This window comes from Talpa europaea (assembly GCF_964194135.1).
Source record: "Talpa europaea genome assembly, chromosome: 7".
Taxonomy (NCBI): domain Eukaryota; kingdom Metazoa; phylum Chordata; class Mammalia; order Eulipotyphla; family Talpidae; genus Talpa; species Talpa europaea.
The window spans coordinates 84007273-84026199 of NC_140074.1; the positions used below are offsets into that span (position 1 = coordinate 84007273).

General features: G+C 53.0%; 1 protein-coding gene across 4 annotated transcripts in view; it reads right to left on the bottom strand.

Moving 5' to 3' along the window:
• Positions 1–202: 202 nt before the first annotated feature.
• SEZ6 (seizure related 6 homolog) overlaps positions 203–18927 on the bottom strand; it is a gene marked incomplete at both ends in the record, with an annotated part of 42927 nt that continues 24202 nt past the window's right edge. Inside the window, 14 exons of one of the 4 annotated variants that reach the window (XM_084239057.1) lie at positions 203–232; positions 412–514; positions 608–725; positions 973–1011; positions 1258–1455; positions 1554–1745; positions 2417–2611; positions 3215–3411; positions 3522–3660; positions 3901–4095; positions 4657–4823; positions 4918–5086; positions 7319–7504; positions 12437–12632. In XM_084239057.1, the coding sequence (XP_084095183.1) occupies positions 203–232; positions 412–514; positions 608–725; positions 973–1011; positions 1258–1455; positions 1554–1745; positions 2417–2611; positions 3215–3411; positions 3522–3660; positions 3901–4095; positions 4657–4823; positions 4918–5086; positions 7319–7504; positions 12437–12632 (2124 nt within the window). Of the gene's footprint in view, positions 249–287; positions 297–411; positions 515–607; positions 726–972; positions 1012–1257; positions 1456–1553; positions 1746–2416; positions 2612–3214; positions 3412–3521; positions 3661–3900; positions 4096–4656; positions 4824–4917; positions 5087–7318; positions 7505–12436; positions 12633–18927 lie in introns of those variants that run through there. The other 3 variants (XM_084239056.1, XM_084239058.1, XM_084239059.1) reach the window with 3 other exon arrangements.

The following is an 18927-nucleotide window of genomic DNA, read 5'->3' on the forward strand; positions in this document are numbered from 1 at the left end:
GGCCCAAGGAAGGGCCCTAAGAGGCAATGGGACCAAGAAAATAGATCCAGGTGGACATTGCAGGAAGGGCACAACTTCTTGAGGGATTGCTAGTGTCTCTTCCCAGGTGGTATGTACAGGAGGTGGAGGGACAGCAGGAAGCTGGGAGCTTTGCTGCTGGGCTGTGATGCAGGGCTCAGCTGGCTTCCACAGGCTGCCCCACCTAGATGGAGACTTCATATTCTCTGGTCTCCTGCAAAGGAAAGAGACTGCTGGGAGTTGGAAACTTGTATAAGCTTTGCCAGCCTCTAATCCACCTGCCCAAAGAAAAGGGAAAATGGAAGGGGGTTTGGCAAGACCCTCAGGGATACCCTCCCAGAGAGCACAGAATTGGATCCTGGGTAGGATGTCAGGGTCGGCATGAATACTTACTCCAGATTCATAAGTGGGATTGTCAAACGCTGACTCCACGGTGATCCGGTCATAGGGGCGGGGGCGTGTTCGGGGCAGCTGCAGGGGGCTTTTACCCTGGAACCTGTGGGGCAGAGAAGCCCGTGAGTCAGGAGCACAGGGTGGGTGTGGCTCAGGTATGTAGGGTAGGAAGGGTAGGAAGGGAAGCCAGACTCACCTGGAAAAGTAAAGGTACACACCTCCCACCAAGAGCGCCATCCCTACCAGAGGCAGGAAGATGGCAGCTGCAATGTGGGCAGCATCCAGGGTGCCAGAGGCAGCAGGTGCTTTGGCAACTGAAAACAGAAGATAGAAGCGGGGCAGAGGTCCCTGTCACCCTGGGCTCCATCCCCTCCCCACCTCCCAGGGCATCTGGCCACGAGTTCCTCTAAAAGAGTGGGGGCCGGGAAGGAGCTTTGTGCCCTGCTAGTCCTCAATCTCTCTCTTTCTCTGCCCTCCCTCCTAGGGGAACCCATGATCTGGGAGCTGTGAGAACCAGGGGCAGGGAGACTACTTCTCTGGCCCTCAAGGGTGAGGGCTCACCATCCAGGCTGCGGCCGCTGTAGAATCCATCCAGAGAGGCTGGAACAAGAGGGGAGGGCCAAGGGGAGTGGGTGAGCCCAGTAGGTCAAACCACTAAAGCAGGGAGTGGGCTGATCATGGCAAGGATTTGTCCAAGGAGAGCCCAGCCCAGGATTTGTCTTGGAGTCACTAGTTAAGAAGGATCTGGCAGACTGGGGAGATCAAGGGGACATGGGTAGGGGATTCTGTTCTTAACACTGGACATTATTGCCTTGGCAAGGGTTCTGGGGGTGGCAGAATACTCACCAGCCCTACAGATGGGTGGGGGGTCACTCCAATGTGAGGGGTGCCCAGGCACACACTTGATGCTAGCCTGGCCCTTCAGCACATAGCCGGGGGCGCATGAAAAGTGGACAGTAGTCCCCGCTGGATGCAGCCGCTTCTCAGGACTCCGGGCACCATTCTCAGGGGTATTGGGGCCATGACATGGCTTGAGCTGTTCCACTGCAACAGTCAGAGCCCAGTGAACACGCCAGGCCCCTTGCCTTCAGACGCAGCATCTTTTATCTCCTACCAGAGGCTTCCACCCAGTTGACACTTACAGAGACATTTGGGGGCTCGGTCACTCCACTTGGGGCTGCTGGCTTGACGATCATGGCAGGTGAGGATGGCACTTCCTGTCAGCACAAAACCCTGGTCGCAGATATACTGCACGGTGGCCCCCACAGGAAACTTGGGGCTTGAAATGAGGCGTCGGCTGTGCTCCACATCCCCAGGGTCATGGCAGGAAGTCACTATGGGTAAGGGATGATGGGAGGAAGTAGCCCAAGTCAAACTCCGCAAAAGCCACTCTGGCTTTATTCCAGGCCAGTCAACGTCTTCCTGCCATATAGCTCCACCACCTATTTATCTGTCCCTACCATTTTGCTGATGTACTGCCCCCACCCCCCAATTTGTTCCCTTCCCATCCATCAGAGTCAATGAACTCTGACGGACCATCTATCAGGAACAAAATATTTGTGGATAACCCTGTGAAAAGGTATTATCCCATTTTTTTTAGAAGATTTATTTATTTATGCATTCAAGAACAGGGGTGCAGGCCAGAGGTGTGGGTGGGGGTGAGAGGATTCACCAGAGACAGAGTGGGGAACAGAACAGGCAGATCTACTGAAATGCACTGTTGAGGGGAGCAGTGGGCGAGACAGGAGAGGTCTGCCGTGCCATGGGGGTAGCTCCCTGGCTGAGGATCAAACTCATGCTGCGGTGGCTGCGGACAGCTTCATAATGCTGCATCTTAACCCCTTTCACCACCAGGAAGGCCCTATTATCCCATTTTATAGATGAGGAAATGGAGGCTATGAGAAATGAAGGAACTTCAAAGATACCAGTTAATGCAGGTTCAGAATCCAGGGAGAGGCTTGCAGGTTGTGTTGGGGAGGGGAGCATGGGGAACAGGTACACTCACCCCTCTGGCAAGAGGGCAGGTCCTCACTCCAACTTAGGTCCCACTGGCACATGAGGACGCTGGGTCCCACCACCTGGTAGCCAGGGTAGCACTGGTAGGTGACCACGGTGCCATGTACCAGCTCTGGCTGTGACGGGCTCTTCCAGCCGTTGGGGATCTCAGGTAGCTCTGGACACGTGTCATTTCGGGGTACCTCTGGGGGCACAGGGCAACAAGATGCAGGCTCTCAGCATCAGAGCAGCTGTGCTAGCCTCCCTCACCCTGAGGGCTCTCCCACTCCTGCCACTTTGGCCTGGGCTTCGTTTGGCCTGGGCAGGCTGTGACACTTTTCTCCCTACTCCCGGGCCCCACTTTGCCTCCGCCTCAGGTCCTGTTTTCTAGATTCCAGGGTATGATCTAGGCTCTCGCTTTACCTCTAAAAGTATTTTGGCCATTCCTCACTCCTGAGAGAGGGGCCAGGTAGGGTGGGGAAAATTACTTCTCTTAAAGATTGTCAGAAAGGGAGAAAACAAGCACCTTCCCTTAGTTCCCTATTTTTGTTATGATCTTTTTCCTTCTGCTTACCTAAATCCCTCCTTTTGCAACAAAAACCTCCTTCTGTCTCCTAGGCCCTCAGGGAAGATAGAGAACAAGACTAAATTCCTTCAGGTGACACCTGGAGCTTCTCCAGCTTTCCCTCGTCAGATAAGAGCATTCAGGCTCCTCGTTACCCTGGCCTTTCTGACTTGTCATGGTTTGGGTCTGCTTTCTGGCATCCCTTCTTCCCCAGGCAACAGGATGGAAAAGGGGCAAGCTCACCAAAAAAGTGGATGACAAAGCCCTGCTGATAGCCCAGCACTGAGGCCCCGGGGTCTGACTGAAACTGGATGGTGACGTCGGCCATGGAGGTAAAGAGCTTGAAGTGGCCTCGGGGCCCTGAGTACTGACCCAGGACCCGGGCTGTCAGGTCATCCCCATCATAGAAGGTAAGTACGTCGCCAGGGCCAATGCGTAGCCTGTGGAGGAGGTCTGTCAAGGAAGGCAGGCCTGGGGACCCCAGGATGGGCTGGGCAAGAGATACCCCAGAGCTCAAAGGCCAGCTTGGCCTCGCCCAGTGGCCACTCACACTCGGATGTCCAGCATGATGCGCTTGTCCTCCTCCACATGCACACCCCAGATGCAGTCCTGCCCACGGCTGTAGGGCTCTGGCCAGTTGGGGGAGAGCACCACGCCGGCTGAATCTGTGATCTCTCCGCTGCACACGGCTGAAAGGCAGGGGAGGCCCGGGAGGTGCGTCCCCTCCGTGTCCCCCCCAGTGCCATGTCCTGGGGCTGCAATCTGCCCACAAGAGTGCCTACCCATTGCTAGAGGGAACCCCTAACTTCTCAGCTGGCATTTTAAATCACACATATCACAGGAGCCTGTGGCTCCAGGGTCTGCAGCTGGGTCCCTGGTACCCTCCCTGCTCCCTGCCCTGGCAGACCCATCCAGTTGAGCCTACTGACCTCGGCAGGCTGGCTCTGTCTCATTCCACTGGGGGTCGTGGGGGTCAACACACTCGATGATGATGGAGCCCTGCTCCAGAGTGTAACCAGGGTCGCAGCTGAACTCCACAGTGGTACCCACAGGGTAGTAGGGTGCGCTGCTGCTGAAGTTGCCGTATTTGACAAAGGGCTCATAGCAATGGCCCTGCTGGAAAGCTGTAAACCACAGGGCCCAGCCCAACTCAGCCTTGACTTGGGCAAATGGGGCAGATGTCCTACTGCCCTCCCCAGGGCCTTTCTCTTCCTGACTAAAAATGTATGCTCAGGCTGGAGCAGGGGCCTGGGACAGCCCAGAGCATCCATCCTTCTTATGCGCAGGAAGTTGTCATGATTACCATTGTATTCCCAGTGCCTACTTTTGTGCTTACTGCACAGAGGCGCACAATACATGTTTTTTTCTCAATGAATTAATAACACATGTGTTTGTCTCTAGAATGTCTCTTGCAGCCATTCTTCCCTAGTGGTAGGGGCCTTTTTCGCTCTAGAGAATTCATTCTTTTAGACCAGAGGGCCTGAGTCCAGGCAGGGGTCCTTTGCAAAGATGGGGTAGGGATCCTGGACTTGAGGGAAGAGGGTGAGAGAGGGCAAACGAGGCCCCAGGTGGGCAAGGGCTGAATTGAAAGGAGTGGTCGTAGAATGGAGGCAGAGGGGAAGGGTGTGAGAGCCCCAAGCCCCTTGCTGGAGCCCCCCTCCCTGGTTAGACCCCAGCAGGCTCACCCTCATAGCGAAGGGCCATGCCTGCCGCTGCCCCACTGCTGTCGGTACTGAGCTCCACAAAGAAGTGTCGGCTGGAACTGAGCAGGCCCTCAATAGGCAGGTACTCCACCTCGTAGGAATCGTACACAGGTGGGGCCTCCACATTGTCCCCATTGCGGATGATGAGCCTGGTGGGGAGAGTGACAGCGTGTGGATGGTCTCCCACCTGCATGGGGTGCGGCTTCCAGCTGGGTGTTACCAGGCCAGGCACTTCCATCCCACCTGTCATCATCCTCTGCCAGGGAAACCTTCTCAAAGTGCAGGTGCAGCCGCTGGCCCTCAGGAGCCTCAAGCAGCCAGTGGCAGGTGAGGTTGTTGCTATAGTTGCCCGGGAAGCCAGGAGAGACGATGCGGCCGGTGGTGGCATTGCGAATGACCCCCCCGCAGGCAGCTGTGAGACAGGGACAGGCGTGCAGTCTGGGCCCCTGTCTGGATCCCAGGCAGCCTAACAAGGCTTCTGGTCCAGTCCAGGTTGGCACCCTCTGCATGGCGCACCAGGGATCTTGTTTTCATGGTCCCGAAGGTCAGCGTCCTGCCTTGCGACCCAGCAGCTCTAGGCAGCCTGAACTCTAGAATCCCACCTCTTAAGCTTTTACCCCTCTGGACTTTTACTCCTCTGGGACTATTCATATGCAACTCCCTTGACCTTAGGTAGACCTGACTGTGGGGTACATCTGTTTCTTCTCCTGGTAACACTTCCTTAAAAGCAGTTATTACTTGGATATGCCCCTTAACTAGGACCGCCCCCCTCCCAGGCAGGGGTCTTTTCAGACCAGGCACAGCGGTGGTCTTCAGTGTTTATTGAGTAAAATGAGTGAGTGAATGTACAAAAGAAGATAGGACTAGACCAGTGATGACAAACATCTGCCATCTGTCTCCAAATCTTGTGCCCTTAGCAGACATTGCTAGCCAGGGGATGACCTTGAACACTTAAACAGCATTGCTGACACAGACACACACCTCAGCTGACTCCTTAGGGCCTTTCCAGCACTGACCCCTGGCCCGGGCTGTCCTCTCTGTCCAAGGAGAGGTGGAGCTAGCCCCCATCAGTGAGGACAGCTGGGTTACTGGGTCACAAGTCTCGACAGTTAAGGGGTCTTAGGCAAGAGGAGAGTGACTGGTTTTAGGCAGCGCTTTTCTCTCCTGGAGACACAGCTCTAGGCCTGAACTCTCAGAGACCCGCCTGCTATGGCCAATATAGTGCCTTTGTCTCCACATGCTCAAGACAAAGACAGCAGAATATTTTAACCCAAAAAGCTCCTGGAGAGGGCATGTGGTGAGTTTCTTCTCCGCAGAGGACAGACCCACATTTCTGCTTTGTCTCAGAGAGGAACTGCCCTTCAAATATGACCATGCCCCATCCTTTGCTTGGAGTAATTCAGTGACTTCCAGTTACCCTCAGGCTGAAGTGCGAGATGGCGTTCAAGTGACTCTTTCCGCTACACCCTCTTCTTTAGGCACGCCTGACCATCCTCACTATACCACGCTGCTCCACGTGTCCCTTTGTGCAGGCTGTTCCAGGACTCCACTGTCCTGAGCTGACATTCATGTCGGCTTTCATGCATCTCCTCAGGAAGCTTTTCTTTCTAGAGCAGCTCTCCCTTCCTCAGATCCCTACCTTACCTTGAGTCTTCCCCACTCACCACTTTCTATACTCAACTTGCTTAGCTGTTTGCCTGTCTTCCTAAAAGATAGACAGCTCCTTGAGGGCAGAGACCACATCTGCTTTATTCATCTCGGCTTCTGCCTGGCACCCAGTAAAGGTTTACAGAATGAAATAAAGTTCAAAAGCCCAAGCCAAAGAAAAGAAGAAACCCAAGTTGCTTTGCTCCCTGCAAACCAAACATTCCATCTTCTTTCTGCTCTCAAGCCCCACACCCTGGCAGCAATCCCAGACTCCCTGACCACCCAGAACCAGAGTCTCCTTTTACTTTCCTCTTTCTTGCCTCAATGCCTGTGGAACCTATTCCCTGCTGTCCACGCTCTCTTTCCCAAGGTCACTGTTGAGCTTCAAATCCTCTTACCTGGCTAGCTTGCTTGCCCCCCAACAGCCACCTGACTGGCTTGCTTGAGGAACAGTTCTGATCTTCCTCTCAAAAAACTCAATATCTCTGCACCCCACATCTTGGCCTGATGTTCAAGGCCTGCCCACTACTCCCTCCACATGTCTCAGTCGAACCTGGCTGTCTTCTGTGTCCCTATACACTCCCTCGCCTCCTTGCCTCTGTGTCAGTTCCCATGTTGTTCCCTCCACTGAGATGTGAAACTTTCAATGCTACATCCCCCAGAATCAACTAAGAATGATTGCTTCTTCCCTCTCCAGTCACTTTATGTCTCTCCATTGCTACTTTTTACTTCCTGCTCTGGAAGTTGGTGGCCCATGTTCTTTATTCTTCCCCCATTTCCTGGAAATACTGGCTCTTTGAAGGCACAATCCTGTTTCATTCGAATTTGTATACCTGTGGTGCCTTTATATAAGTACAGGTTAGCTAAATGTCACTGAGGTCTGTGACCATTCCCTGGCTTCTGCTGGAGAGCAAATGAAGGTGCCAGACAGCAACAGAGCAGAGGTAAGAGGTCCCTCCCCTTCTGCTCAGCATTGAATCCCCCTGGGGCCACTTACCAATGCAGGTAGGCTCCTGGGAATCCCAGAAGGGCTGGGTGGCATTCAGACAGGTAAGGAACTTGGCACCCTTCAGCTGATAGCCAGTGGCACAGTTGAAGCGGGCACTGCCCCCAGGGTGGAGACTGGTGACAGTCACAGTTCCATAAGTTGGACGTCGGGGGAAGTGGCAGCTCAGGAGATAGGCTGCAGGGAGAGAATAGGTGAGTGTATGGGGGGCAGGTATTCTAGAAAAGATTCAGTTCCCTATTCAAGGAGTGCCAATGGTATTTCCAGCAGCCTGGGCTGATTGGTGGAGTAAGCTCAGAGCTAAAAGTTAGGAGTTCTGGGTTCTAGTCCAAGTTTTGTGACTAGTTACTTAGGCTTGCTGTGTCTTTTTTTTTTTTTTTTAAAGATTTATTTATTTATTTTTACAAGCACTGGGTACACTCAGAAGCTTGGAGGGTGAGAGAATTCACCAGAGCCAGAGCAGGGAGCAGAGTAGGCAGAGGGACCGAAGTACACTGCTGAGGGGAGCAGCGGGCGGCAGGAGAGGTCTGCGCGCCATGTGGGACCCTCCTCCGGTGGCCGGGGAGCAGCCGGGGAGTGAACCGGCGCTGCAGAGGCTGCGGGCAGCTTTGCAACTCAGTGCTCAACTGCTGTGCCACCGGGGAGGCCGGCTTGCTATGTCTTAAGCTTCCTTATTTGTTAAATAAGTTTCAAAATGCTAGCCACCCCCCTACCAGGGTTATTTTGAGAATAAGTGAGATAGTATTTTATTCAACTTGGTATCCCTGGAACCAAGTTGATAGTTCATTTTCAAGAAATTTTTGTTGAATGACTTACAGATGTAAAAGGACTTGAAATAATGAGAAGTCTATACTGATGTAAAATATTGATATTTTTCCTATAGAGGACAAATATGATTGCAGCAGGAAAGACTGAAGGCAGACAGTAAGTGCCTTCCGACTATTCATGAGAAATGCTAAAATGCTTGATGGCAAAGACCATGGACTTCTTTAAAAAACAGTGTGAGGGTTGGGGCCTCCCTGGTGGTGCAAGGGGTTAAGATGCAACCTATGAAGCTCTCCTCAGCCACTGCAGCACGAGTTTGATCCCCAGCCAGGGAGCTACTCACATGGTGAGCAGACCTTTCCTGACTCACCCGCTGCTCCCCTCAGCAGTGTATTTCAGTCAATCTGCCTGTTCTGTTCCCCACTCTGTCTCTGGTGAATCCTCTCACCCCCCTCCACACCTCTGGCCTGTCCCCCAGTGCTTGTATGCATAAATAAATAAATCTTTAAAAAAAAAACAACAGGATGGGGTGAGGGTAGGGAGGCAGGGTCTGCTTTCATGGAAGTTGGAGGAGGGACAACTTGCCCTGGGAAACCTGATAGCTCTTTGGATTGTCATACCAAGTCTGACCAAGTGATGGCAGCAAATCCTACAAAACCACCTGCATATCCACCCCAGTTACAGTAGAGTTGACTGAAAATGGGGTCAGGTCTTGGGTCTGAGAGGTGGGGAAAAAGATGGGAGAAGTTGAGGAGGGAGGCTGAGCAAAGTCATGGGTTATAGCCCAAAGACCGTTGGAGTAGTGGGAGAGACTGTCTAAACTGAGGAACCACTTGAGGGTTGGGAGGGGCAACAGGCGGATGGATGGGACAGATGCAGACCGGCACTTCTGTGTGCCTTTGTGTGAACAGAAAATGGGGATACCTCTGGGTAGACCAGGGTACAGAAACATGTTTTGTGATTGTCACCTGTCCTGGCTTTTATTACTAGGTCTGTGAAAGGGGAGATGATTCCTGTTCTTCCCTCTCTAGTGGGAGGTTCATTGTGATTAGCAGGCAGTACAGGGCAGAGGTCAGGATGTGGACTCTGGGGTCTTGCCTGGGTTTGAATAAGACTCCCCTACTTGCTCTACTTACTACCCCTACTTGCTCACCTTGGGCACCTCTATCACCAGGGGGCTGTGCCTCCTCACCCCGCAATTTACCTGACTTCTCTGTACCTGTTTCCTTGTTTTTTTTTTTTTTTTTTAATGTCTTTCTTTTTTTTTTTTTTTTGTGGGACCCTCACCAGTGGCCGGGGAACGAACTGGCACTGCAGAGGCTGCGGGCTGCCTCGCAGTCCAGTGCTCAACCACTGCGCCACCTGGGGAGGCCCTGTTTCCTTATTTATACCCATTGGGAGTACTGCATCCCGAGTTGTGTGAGAGGTGGAGAGGACATGTGTGCCTGGCACAGAACAAGTACAAAAGAATGTGCCAGCATGATGTTACTGTTTGTAACCTTAATAACCTTAACAACCTTACACCTCACATGTGCATGCCCTTTGCAGCTTCTACAATTCTACTTGGTGCCTACAACATGTTTGGGAAGCAGGAAGGTAAGGGAGGGATTATTATTATTATTAACTCATTTTCAGTTATTATTATTAACTCATTTTCAAATGAGGAAAACTATGGTTCAGGGAGACCGAATGATTTGTCCTGGTCTCATAGCCAGTAAGTGGCAGAGTGGGCACTTGATGCTTCCGGCTGGACCCTGCTGGCTTTCTATCTCCTCCCCACCTGCACCTCCAGGTGAAGTAGAAACTTGGACTCAGGAGTCAGCATAACCTGACAGTAACGGGCAAGTTTGCACTGAGTGGTTGTGCAGGGTGGCCACTGAGAGAGACCCCAGGCCAGGATAGGGTGGAGAACAGAGTGTGGGGTACTCCACCCAGAAGGGAGATGGTCTGTCACTCTGGGAGGTCCAGGTCATGAGCCAGGACTCATGCACAGCACTAGTACTTACATCTTCCTCATGGGTTCTTGTCAGAACTCTGGAAAGGGAGGTTCCCCATTTTTAGATTAGAAAATTGAGCTGGGATGAGGTGAGAGCAGGAGGCTGGGGGCAGGTGACAAAACCCCCAGACTCCACAGTGGATAAAGTGCCACTTCCTAGGATGAGCTTCCTCCTGTTGCCATGACGACCGTTCCCGGGGAGCCTGCACCACTGCAATCTGTCGAGCTATTTTCTCACTGGCGTCTGTTTCTGGGGCCAAGTTCGGTGCCAGGAATGTTCAGGAGGGAGGAGGCAAATGCCTGGCAGGGCCCTGTGCATCCTCACCTGGGTTTGAGGAGGCTATGGAGGGGAGTTGGACCTTGCTCCTGACCATGAGGCCCTTGTGGCGGCCCATCCTCGTGACCTCTAGCATCATTTTGGGTGGCTCTGGCAGGAGTGTGGATACTAGGCTCCTCACCCCCTCTTCTGGCACCCTCTTTCTCCAGCCCAGGGAGACGCGCGTGTAAGCACACGCTCCTCCTGTTCCCATCTCTGGGATCAGGGCTAATTACAGCCTATAATTAGGGGAATTACACTCATTAAGGAAAGAGCTGATCATTGACAAAAACTGGGCCGTGGAGGGAGGGCTTCTGGGAGCTGAGAAGGAGGCAGCACTGGGCCAGATATCCTGCTTCCCACTTAGGGTCTGCACCCCTTTCCAGGCCTCCAACTTGCTGCCTAAGCCCTCCCTCCACGGCCCAGTTTTTGTCAATGATCAGCTCTTTCCTTAATGAGTGTAATTCCTAATTATAGGCTGTAATTAGCCTGATCCCAGAGATGGGAACAGGAGGCAGCCACCCAAAATGATGCTAGAGGTCACGAGGATGGGCCGCCACAAGGGCCTCATGGTCAGGAGCAAGGTCCAACTCCCCTCCATAGCCTCCTCAAACCCAGGTGAGGATGCACAGGGCCCTGCCAGGCATTTGCCTCTCCCTCCTGAACATTCCTGGCACCGAATTGCCCCAGAACAGACTCCAGTGAGAAAATAGCTCGACAGATTGCAGTGGTGCAGGCTCCCCGCAGTCCGTGACAACCTAAGGCAATGCTGTGATTGTTCACACCAATTATTTCCACATTAGCACTCCCCAATCTGAACTGGTTACAGGGATCAAAAAGGGCCTCCCCGGTGGCGCAGCGGTTGAGCGCTGGGTTGAGAAGCTGCCCGCGGCCTCTGCAGCGCTGGTTCGATCCCCGGCTGCTCCCCGGCCACCGGAGGAGGGTCCCACATGGCGCGCAGACCTCTCCTGCCGCCCGCTGCTCCCCTCAGCCGTGTACCTCGGTCCTTCTGCCTGCTCTGCTCCCCGCTCTGGCTCTGGTGAATTCTCTCACCCTCCAGCGCTTCTGACTGTACCCAGTGCTTGTATGCATGTATGTATAAATCAATCAATAAATAAATCTTTAAAAAAAAAAGACTTGGCATGGAGAAGGGGGGCCAGAAGGGATTCTGAGGGGAGAATTACAGAGTCCCAGCCCCTATACCTCCCTTCCCCATCCTGCCAGCTCTTTAAGGCTCTTTCATGGAGCATGTGCTAAGCACTTGACACATACCATTTTGTTTAATCCTCAGGGCAACTTTGTGGAGTAGGTGTTTTAGTCTCATTTTGTGGCCGAGGAAAAGGAAGGTTAGAAAGGTCAAATGACCTGTTCAAGGTCAACACCAGTGGGAAGGAGATTTAAACAGATTGCTCCATCTCCTGTTGATTGATTTAAACAGATTGATCCATCTACCTGTGATTTTCCCCGTGACATCATGCCATTGGTTGACGAGGGCATGGGCCAGCTCCAAGGTGGCTGAGGTAGTTCAGGAAAGTCAGACTGGTAGCTAAGGACATCCAGATGGTCACTGTCAGGCCCATTTGACCTTGACACCCTTGCTTTTGGGGAGAAGGTTTCTATCTTTATTGCCTATTTAAATGTCTGCCTCCTCAGGAGATTGTGAACTGGAGGGGAAGGACCTGGCTGGTTTACCTTGATATCACTTGGCAAAGAGCAGATGCCTAGGAAAAATTTACTCAATGAATGAATGAATGAGTGGGAATGGACACACCTGAGGCTACCTGGTCCTATGTCAGCCCCCCTTCAGGACCAGTTCTCTGCAGGGTGATAGGTGGAGGAGGAAAGGTCCCGGATGTGTCAGATGTGCCTACTCACCTCCCACTCTACAGGGCTGCACTGGGCACCTGTGCTGTATTTCCTAGTTTCTCCCTGTTCCCCCCACCCCCGCCCACACCCAGAGTTTAATAACACCAGAGAGCCTGAGGATGACAGCCAGTCTGAGCTAGTTCTTCCCTCAGTTGTCCAGGCCTACCTTGGTAGTGGAAATGGAAGGTGCCAGGCCCAGCAGGAGGTGGAAGACTCTGGAACCTCAGAGCCGCCTGGTGGGTAGGACTGCGGATGACTTGACCCCTCAGCATGAAAGACTGGTTGGCCAGGGGCAGTGGGTCAGGTCCCCCCAGGCCCTCCACAGTCACAGTTTCCCCTTCCTGGAGGCTGATGTTCTGCACCTGTGGGTAGAATAGAGCATGTGAAGCTGGGTCAAGCTTCCAAGGTCACAGAGAGATGATTAGCACATCTGGGATTTGTAAAAGCATGTTTCTGTCTCCAAAGCTCTTCAACTACAACAGCTGCTTCTCATCTCTTCAGTTGTCTGGGTTCAGTTTTCTCATCGATAAAGTGGGGGCAGGGTAGGTGTGTTGAACTAGGTGATGTTTGAGGGCCTGGTCAACAATGTGAAGTTTTAAGCATCAAATCTGTGTGCCCAGCTTTTTTTTGTAGGTGCCCTGTTGGATGCTTTGTCGGCACCTCTCACTCATCCTGCCTCATAATGAGCTGCTCTCTCCCCTCAAACTAGCAGCTTCCTTGGCTCCTCACTCAGAAAATGACCTTATCATCCACGTGCCCAAGTCAGAAACTGGCATTTCGCTGCCTCCTTCATACCTTACACCTATCAGTCACTCAGTTGTCAATTGGGCCCCAAATCTATTCAGTACTCTTTACTCCCACTGCCACTTCCCCAACTCTTCACTGTAATCGCTTGCCTAGGTCATGCGGCACTCTCCTGCCAGCCTCCCCCTGCCCGCAGGATTGGACCCCCTCCTCCCCCCATCAGTATTCTCTGAACTCAGACAGTTAAGAGCCGTAACTGTTGCTAATCATGGTGCTTCCTTGTTGAGCTCCTCCAGTGGCTCTTCAGTGAGTGCACAAAGCTCATAGTATCTATCCCAGATTCTTTGCTGTGGCCTTCAAGGCCCTGCAAACTTGGCCCTGCTGCCTGCTCAGCACCAGGCCCGACATCATGTCCTCCCCGCGCCAGCCATGAGTCTGTTCTCTCTTTCCTGGGCTTCTTCCCTTTAGCTGCCACAAGCTCCTCTGCCCTCAGTCCCTAGGGCATCCTTCTGGGCTCCAAACCTCCATTCCAGCCCTCTGGGCATGGCGCCGCACAGGGAACGCCTTCCCTTCCTCCCTTCCAGTGAAGTTGGTCATTCTTTCAGATCTTAGGGTCACCAACCTCTGCTTCCCAAGCAAGGCCAGTCAGTTCCTTTGCTTTAAGCCTTCTCTGCCTGTCCTCTCCCCATCTCTTTGTTAAAACCTAGGGTGGCATTTTGGGTCACGACACCCTCTTCACCAGTCAGCTGCAATAAAGATGTGTGGAGAGAGTGCGGCCATGGGAAGTACATTTCTCCCCTGATTCCTGTGAGCTGGAAAGTGCAGAGGATGCTGAGCACAGCCAGGTTCATAGAAACAGCTGTGTTAGACTCCGGGCCCCTCAACTGTGGGTGCTGAGAACAGATGTGCCCTGGGGATGCCCTTGCTTGGGAGAAAAGACCTGGGCGTTCTTGGGGATCCAAGAGCACATGTAAGGAGGGTGCTGGGACTGAAGTGACACCCTTCGGTGAGGAGCTCCCTACTAAAGCACTTTGGGCGGTGGCGGCTGGACCATCTGCCAGGGACGTCCCCCAGGGAATTCCTACGGCTGGCGGAGGCTGGATGAGGTCCCTTCAAACTTGGAGATTCTGATTCTAGAGTTGGGCAAACAAGACTCACACACGTGGAATCTGTAATTATCGAGAGATGCCAGGCAGCATATAATTCTGCCTTAAGTGGCACTGAATGCCTGCAGCAGGAGTCCTGGGGGGGGGGGAGTGGAGGAGCTGCAGGCTCTGAGAGCACAGGAGCAGGTGGGCTGGGAGTGCCTTAAAGGGAGGTGGGGACAGGAGGAGGAAGAGAGGCCATCACTGCAGGGAAATTACTAAGGCAGTGAAGGCAGAGAAGTAGAGATGAACTTGGCATTTTTTTCCCTAGTTGCCTTAAACACCCTTTTTACCTCTAGCTTCTAGTTCCCGACCCTGCTGCTTTGCCAGCAACAGAACAGCAGCAGCAGCAGCAGCAATAAAAATAATTACCATTTACAGAGCACCCACAATGTGTCAAGCCTTGTACTATTTACAGATATTGTTTCATATTCTTAGCACTGTTCTATAAGGTAGGTAGTAAAATCCCCATAAGTAAACAGAGGTTCAGAGTGGCTAAGGAACTTGCAAAAGGTCATACAGGTGTTAAGCTGCAGAGTCTTGCCTTGCTGGAGGCAAAGGCAGCTCCTTCCCTCTCAACCTCTTGGTGATGTCACCTGCAGAAACAGACTTCTAGACATCTTCATTCCCAGCCATAGGCCTTCCAGGTTAGCAGCAGAGTGTTGGCCTGACCTGGTTTTTCCCAAAATGTTTATATCTTGGATATAAACATTGTCTAACATGGTAGATTTATATTCCCACCAGTCACCCTTCCCCTCAGAAGCCAATAAAGCTGAGAAAATTGGGAGCTGAGGTGCCTGGGCTCCTCTAATCTGGGAGAGGCATGGCCCCCTCAAAGTTTGCCTGGCTCTTGACCCTGGTGGTGAGGATTAAGATCAGAAGGTGGGAAGGAGTGGGTCTGGGTGGCTTGGACCCAGCAGGCACCCGGTTCTCAGCCAGTCTGTCTGTTCAGCTCTGGTCCCTAGGGTTTCAAGCACCCACTTGCAGACTTGCCGCTGTGGCTGGAATGTAATTTGTCACTTGTGTGAGGGCCAGGCCTGACAGGGGCCAGACAGGCCTGGGTGTTAGACAACGAGGTGAGGACGTCTTGATGCAATTTGCAGGCATCTGAAGAGCTTGGGAGACAGATTGAAATGTCAGTTCTGCTCACAAGGGCCGTCTTCCCACACCCTTAGCCAGTGACAGGAGGGGACCAGGGGGCCAGGCAGAAAGACAGAAGCAGGGGGAGCCGAGGACAATTCCCATAAGACTGTGGGTTATCTCACCCCGGCCAACTTCCAGCCAAGCACAGGGTCAGGGAAGGAAATACAGCCATTGTGAGGGGGATGGACTCCTTCCTGGATGGGCGGTGAGGCTGAGTCAGGCTGCCTTTGCCAACTTGACTGTCGCAAGGAAGCTGCCAGTCAGGTATTCGGAACACAGCCTAGTGGTATGACTCACAGGTGGGATGGGGCCGCAGTCTTTGCACACAGCTGCCCAAGTGCAACCCTGCAGGGGCAGATGAGCTCTAGGATGTATCTTGTGTGCAGCACCACTTCCAGCATCTGAGCCCCCTGTCTCCTGTCTCGGCTCCTGACCACAGCCCCTGCTCCACACCGCAGGCCCGGTCACCGCCACTGGCGTGTGTAACTGACAAGGGGCTCGCTGCATGCGCACCCTTCCCTCCAACACATGTGCAGGCATGTCCTCCGCACAGGCACTCCCTCACACTCTTCATCTCCCTCATGCCAACAGTGATGTAATAGCACCTTTTCCTATGAGACCCTTGATAGTTTTCACAGCTCTTTCATACCTATTGTTCTCTCAGCTCTCATGAACCACAATAAGGCAGGCAGGACAGGCAGGGTTTACCACCAAGCTATGGCTAAGGGAAGCTTGTAACCAGAGAAGCGGAGAGCTCCTCTTTGGGCTCACACAGGAAATCCTGGTAAAACTGGTGCACCAAGTCCTTGTTTGGGCTTTGCCTCCTGCACAGCATCCCAAGCCTCACCCCAAAATGGGCGAATTCCAGGTGGGTGTCCCTTAGGAGCAGGCGGGGCCTACTGAGGAAAGAGGTTGGTGCAGAACCCAGACACCTTTCCACAGCTGGAACTCCCTATCTGGATTTGTCCCCTGCCAGGTCAACCTCCTGGACCAGGGAAAAACAGGAGCTCTTGAGTCCTGACATCAGATCCCAGCTCCATAATCTTCTGGTTGAAAGGTTTTTGGGTCATAGGTTCTTGGGCAAGTCATAAGGACTCTGAGCCCCAGTTTTGCCTGTGGAATGGACAATAGAACCTACCTCATGGGGCTATAAGGATTAAATTATATCCCAACCCCCACTGTAGGGGCTCAGCACAGAGGGGGCACAGCATTAGAAGTCTTCTTTCCCTTCCTGGGGAACCCTGGACTCCACCCCGGCAAAACCCTGGCATTTGCCATGTTGACAGCTGACTGTGGACCCACCCCACCCTTGGGTCTCACAGCTAGAGACTACCTGGGAACTGACCTCTCTCAGGCCCATGTTCTGCAGCTGCTAGGGAGCAGGAAGCCAAGTTGAGGGGTGAGGTGCCACTGCCCATTTCAACCACAAGGGAGCTACCTGAACCAGAAAAGGAGTGTCACTCAAGAGACTGGCTTCAATCTGCTTTTACAGGAAGGCCAGAGAAGGCCTGGGGCTTAGCCCAGACACCAAGGGGTAAAGTGCAGATACAGGACAGGAACCCCAGTCTTTTCTGACAGTTTCTGTGCTCTTGCCTGAACTGATGCTCGAGGGATGGAGAGAGGGGCCTAACTGCATGTACCCCTGTGGCCTCCCTCAGATGGCCCCTCTGGGAATAGTGAAGAAATCCCCCAAATATCTCCCCCACTGACCTACCACTCTCTTCCTGGTGCCCACATCGAGCCTGGTCCTGACCTGGTCTAGAAGGGCAGGGTGATCTGGCTGTCACACTGACAGCTTGTCTGGTGTGGGAAATGTGTGTGCCACTGGGGCCACCTCGGGCCTAAGCAGGGGCTGTGGGCAGCTATGTCCAGGCTCCAGATGGTACAGAGAACATTAAAGCCAAGATAGAGGCTGGCAGTGGGAAGCACTTGGAATGCCAAATGCAGTGATAGGCAAGTGCCAGGCCCAGAAAGGCCTGGAGCCCTCAGGGAAGACTGGCTGTCTGGATAGGGGATGAGAGCCATGTGGGCCATGGTGTTCATGTCCACCCATCCTGAAGGTACTTCTCTGGCTCTCTCAAGAAAGAGCCTGCCTAGTGTCTCCGTGCAGGCTGAAACTGGTAACACCCCTCTGATCATGGAGGGCCTGACCTGGCCTCTTCTATGTGGGCAGATCAGATCCTCAACCCAGAGGGCACCCTGAAGTGAGGTGGGAAGTGTGGAATGAAGCAGGTTATGAGGGACTGTGGTCCAAGTTGTGGAGAGCTGGGCTGTTAGAGATTCTGGAGCCCGTGAGGTTGGTCCTCATGAAAAGGGAATTGAGGGCCTCCCCTGATGGCGCAGGCGGTTGAGCGCAGCGCTGTGAAGTTGTCCGCAGCCTCTGCTGCGCAGGTTCGATCCTGGCCTACCGGGTCGGGTCCCACATGGCGCGGCAGACCTCTTCTTTTTCACCTGCTGCTCCCCTCAGCAGTGTATTTCGTCAGTCTGCCTGTTCTGTTCCCTGCTCTGTCTCTGGTGAATCCTCTCACCCTCCCGTGAATCTGGCCTGTACCCCAGTTCTTGTATAAATAAATAAATAAATCTTAAAAAAAAGGGAGGGGAATTTGGAGAGGTTTTTGCCCAGGGCCCCAGATTTTAGCAAGGGCTGCCGCCGTCATGGGGCTCAGCATGGTGTCAGGGATGTGATTTGTGAGACCTTAAGATGATCTCATCCAGGGCCTCCCTGGTGGTGCAAGGGGTTAAGTGTCAGCAATCATGAAGCTATTGGCAGCCACTGCAGCATGAATTCAATCTCCAGCCAGGGAGCTAACCACATGGCAGAGCAGACCTCTCCTATCTCACCTGCTGCTCCCCTCAGCAGTGTATTTCAGTCAGTCTGCCTGTTCTGTTCCCTACTGTCTTGGGTGAATCCTCTCACCCCCCACACCTCTGGCCTGTACCCCAGTTCTTGTATGCATAAATAAATAAATCTTTAAAAAAAAAAATGGTCTCATCTCCTTGCCCAGATGCCATCCCATTCTACTGGGAATTCATGGAGGAGCAGACAGAGACTTATCCAGAATGGGGAGATGATGCAAGCCTTTCCCCAAATCTGAAGTAGCAACGGTCAGCCTTCTAGGCCTTCCAGCTGCCTCACTGATCTAACCCTAATTCCCAGCACAGCCTGGCTTAGCTGCTAACCCCAGACAGAAAGGTGTTCTCAGGCCTGAACTGTTCCTGTGCCATGAGGGTCAGTCTGCTTGAGCTGCTGGTCGCTTGTGCATCAGGCCTCAGAGCAGGTGTCATTACCTCCAGGAAGCTTTCTCTGACATCCCAGGCTGGTGGAGTGGGCCCCACCCTGGAATCCCCACAGTCCTCTATGCTTCCCACCTCCATCTTCAATAGCACTGGGCCTTCTGTGCTCACAGTTTATGATTTCTCTCTCCCCCACTGTGTAGATCTGTGTCTCCAGAGCCTAATCTCTTATAGAGAGTAATTGCTCTATTGAAAATCACACATCAAAAAAAAGAGAGAAAATCACACATCAAAACAAAGAAATACAAAGTATAGCCCTTTCCCCCACACATGCGCACAACATTAATGATTAACTGTGTGACCTTGGACAGTTCCCTTTCCCTGCCTGGGA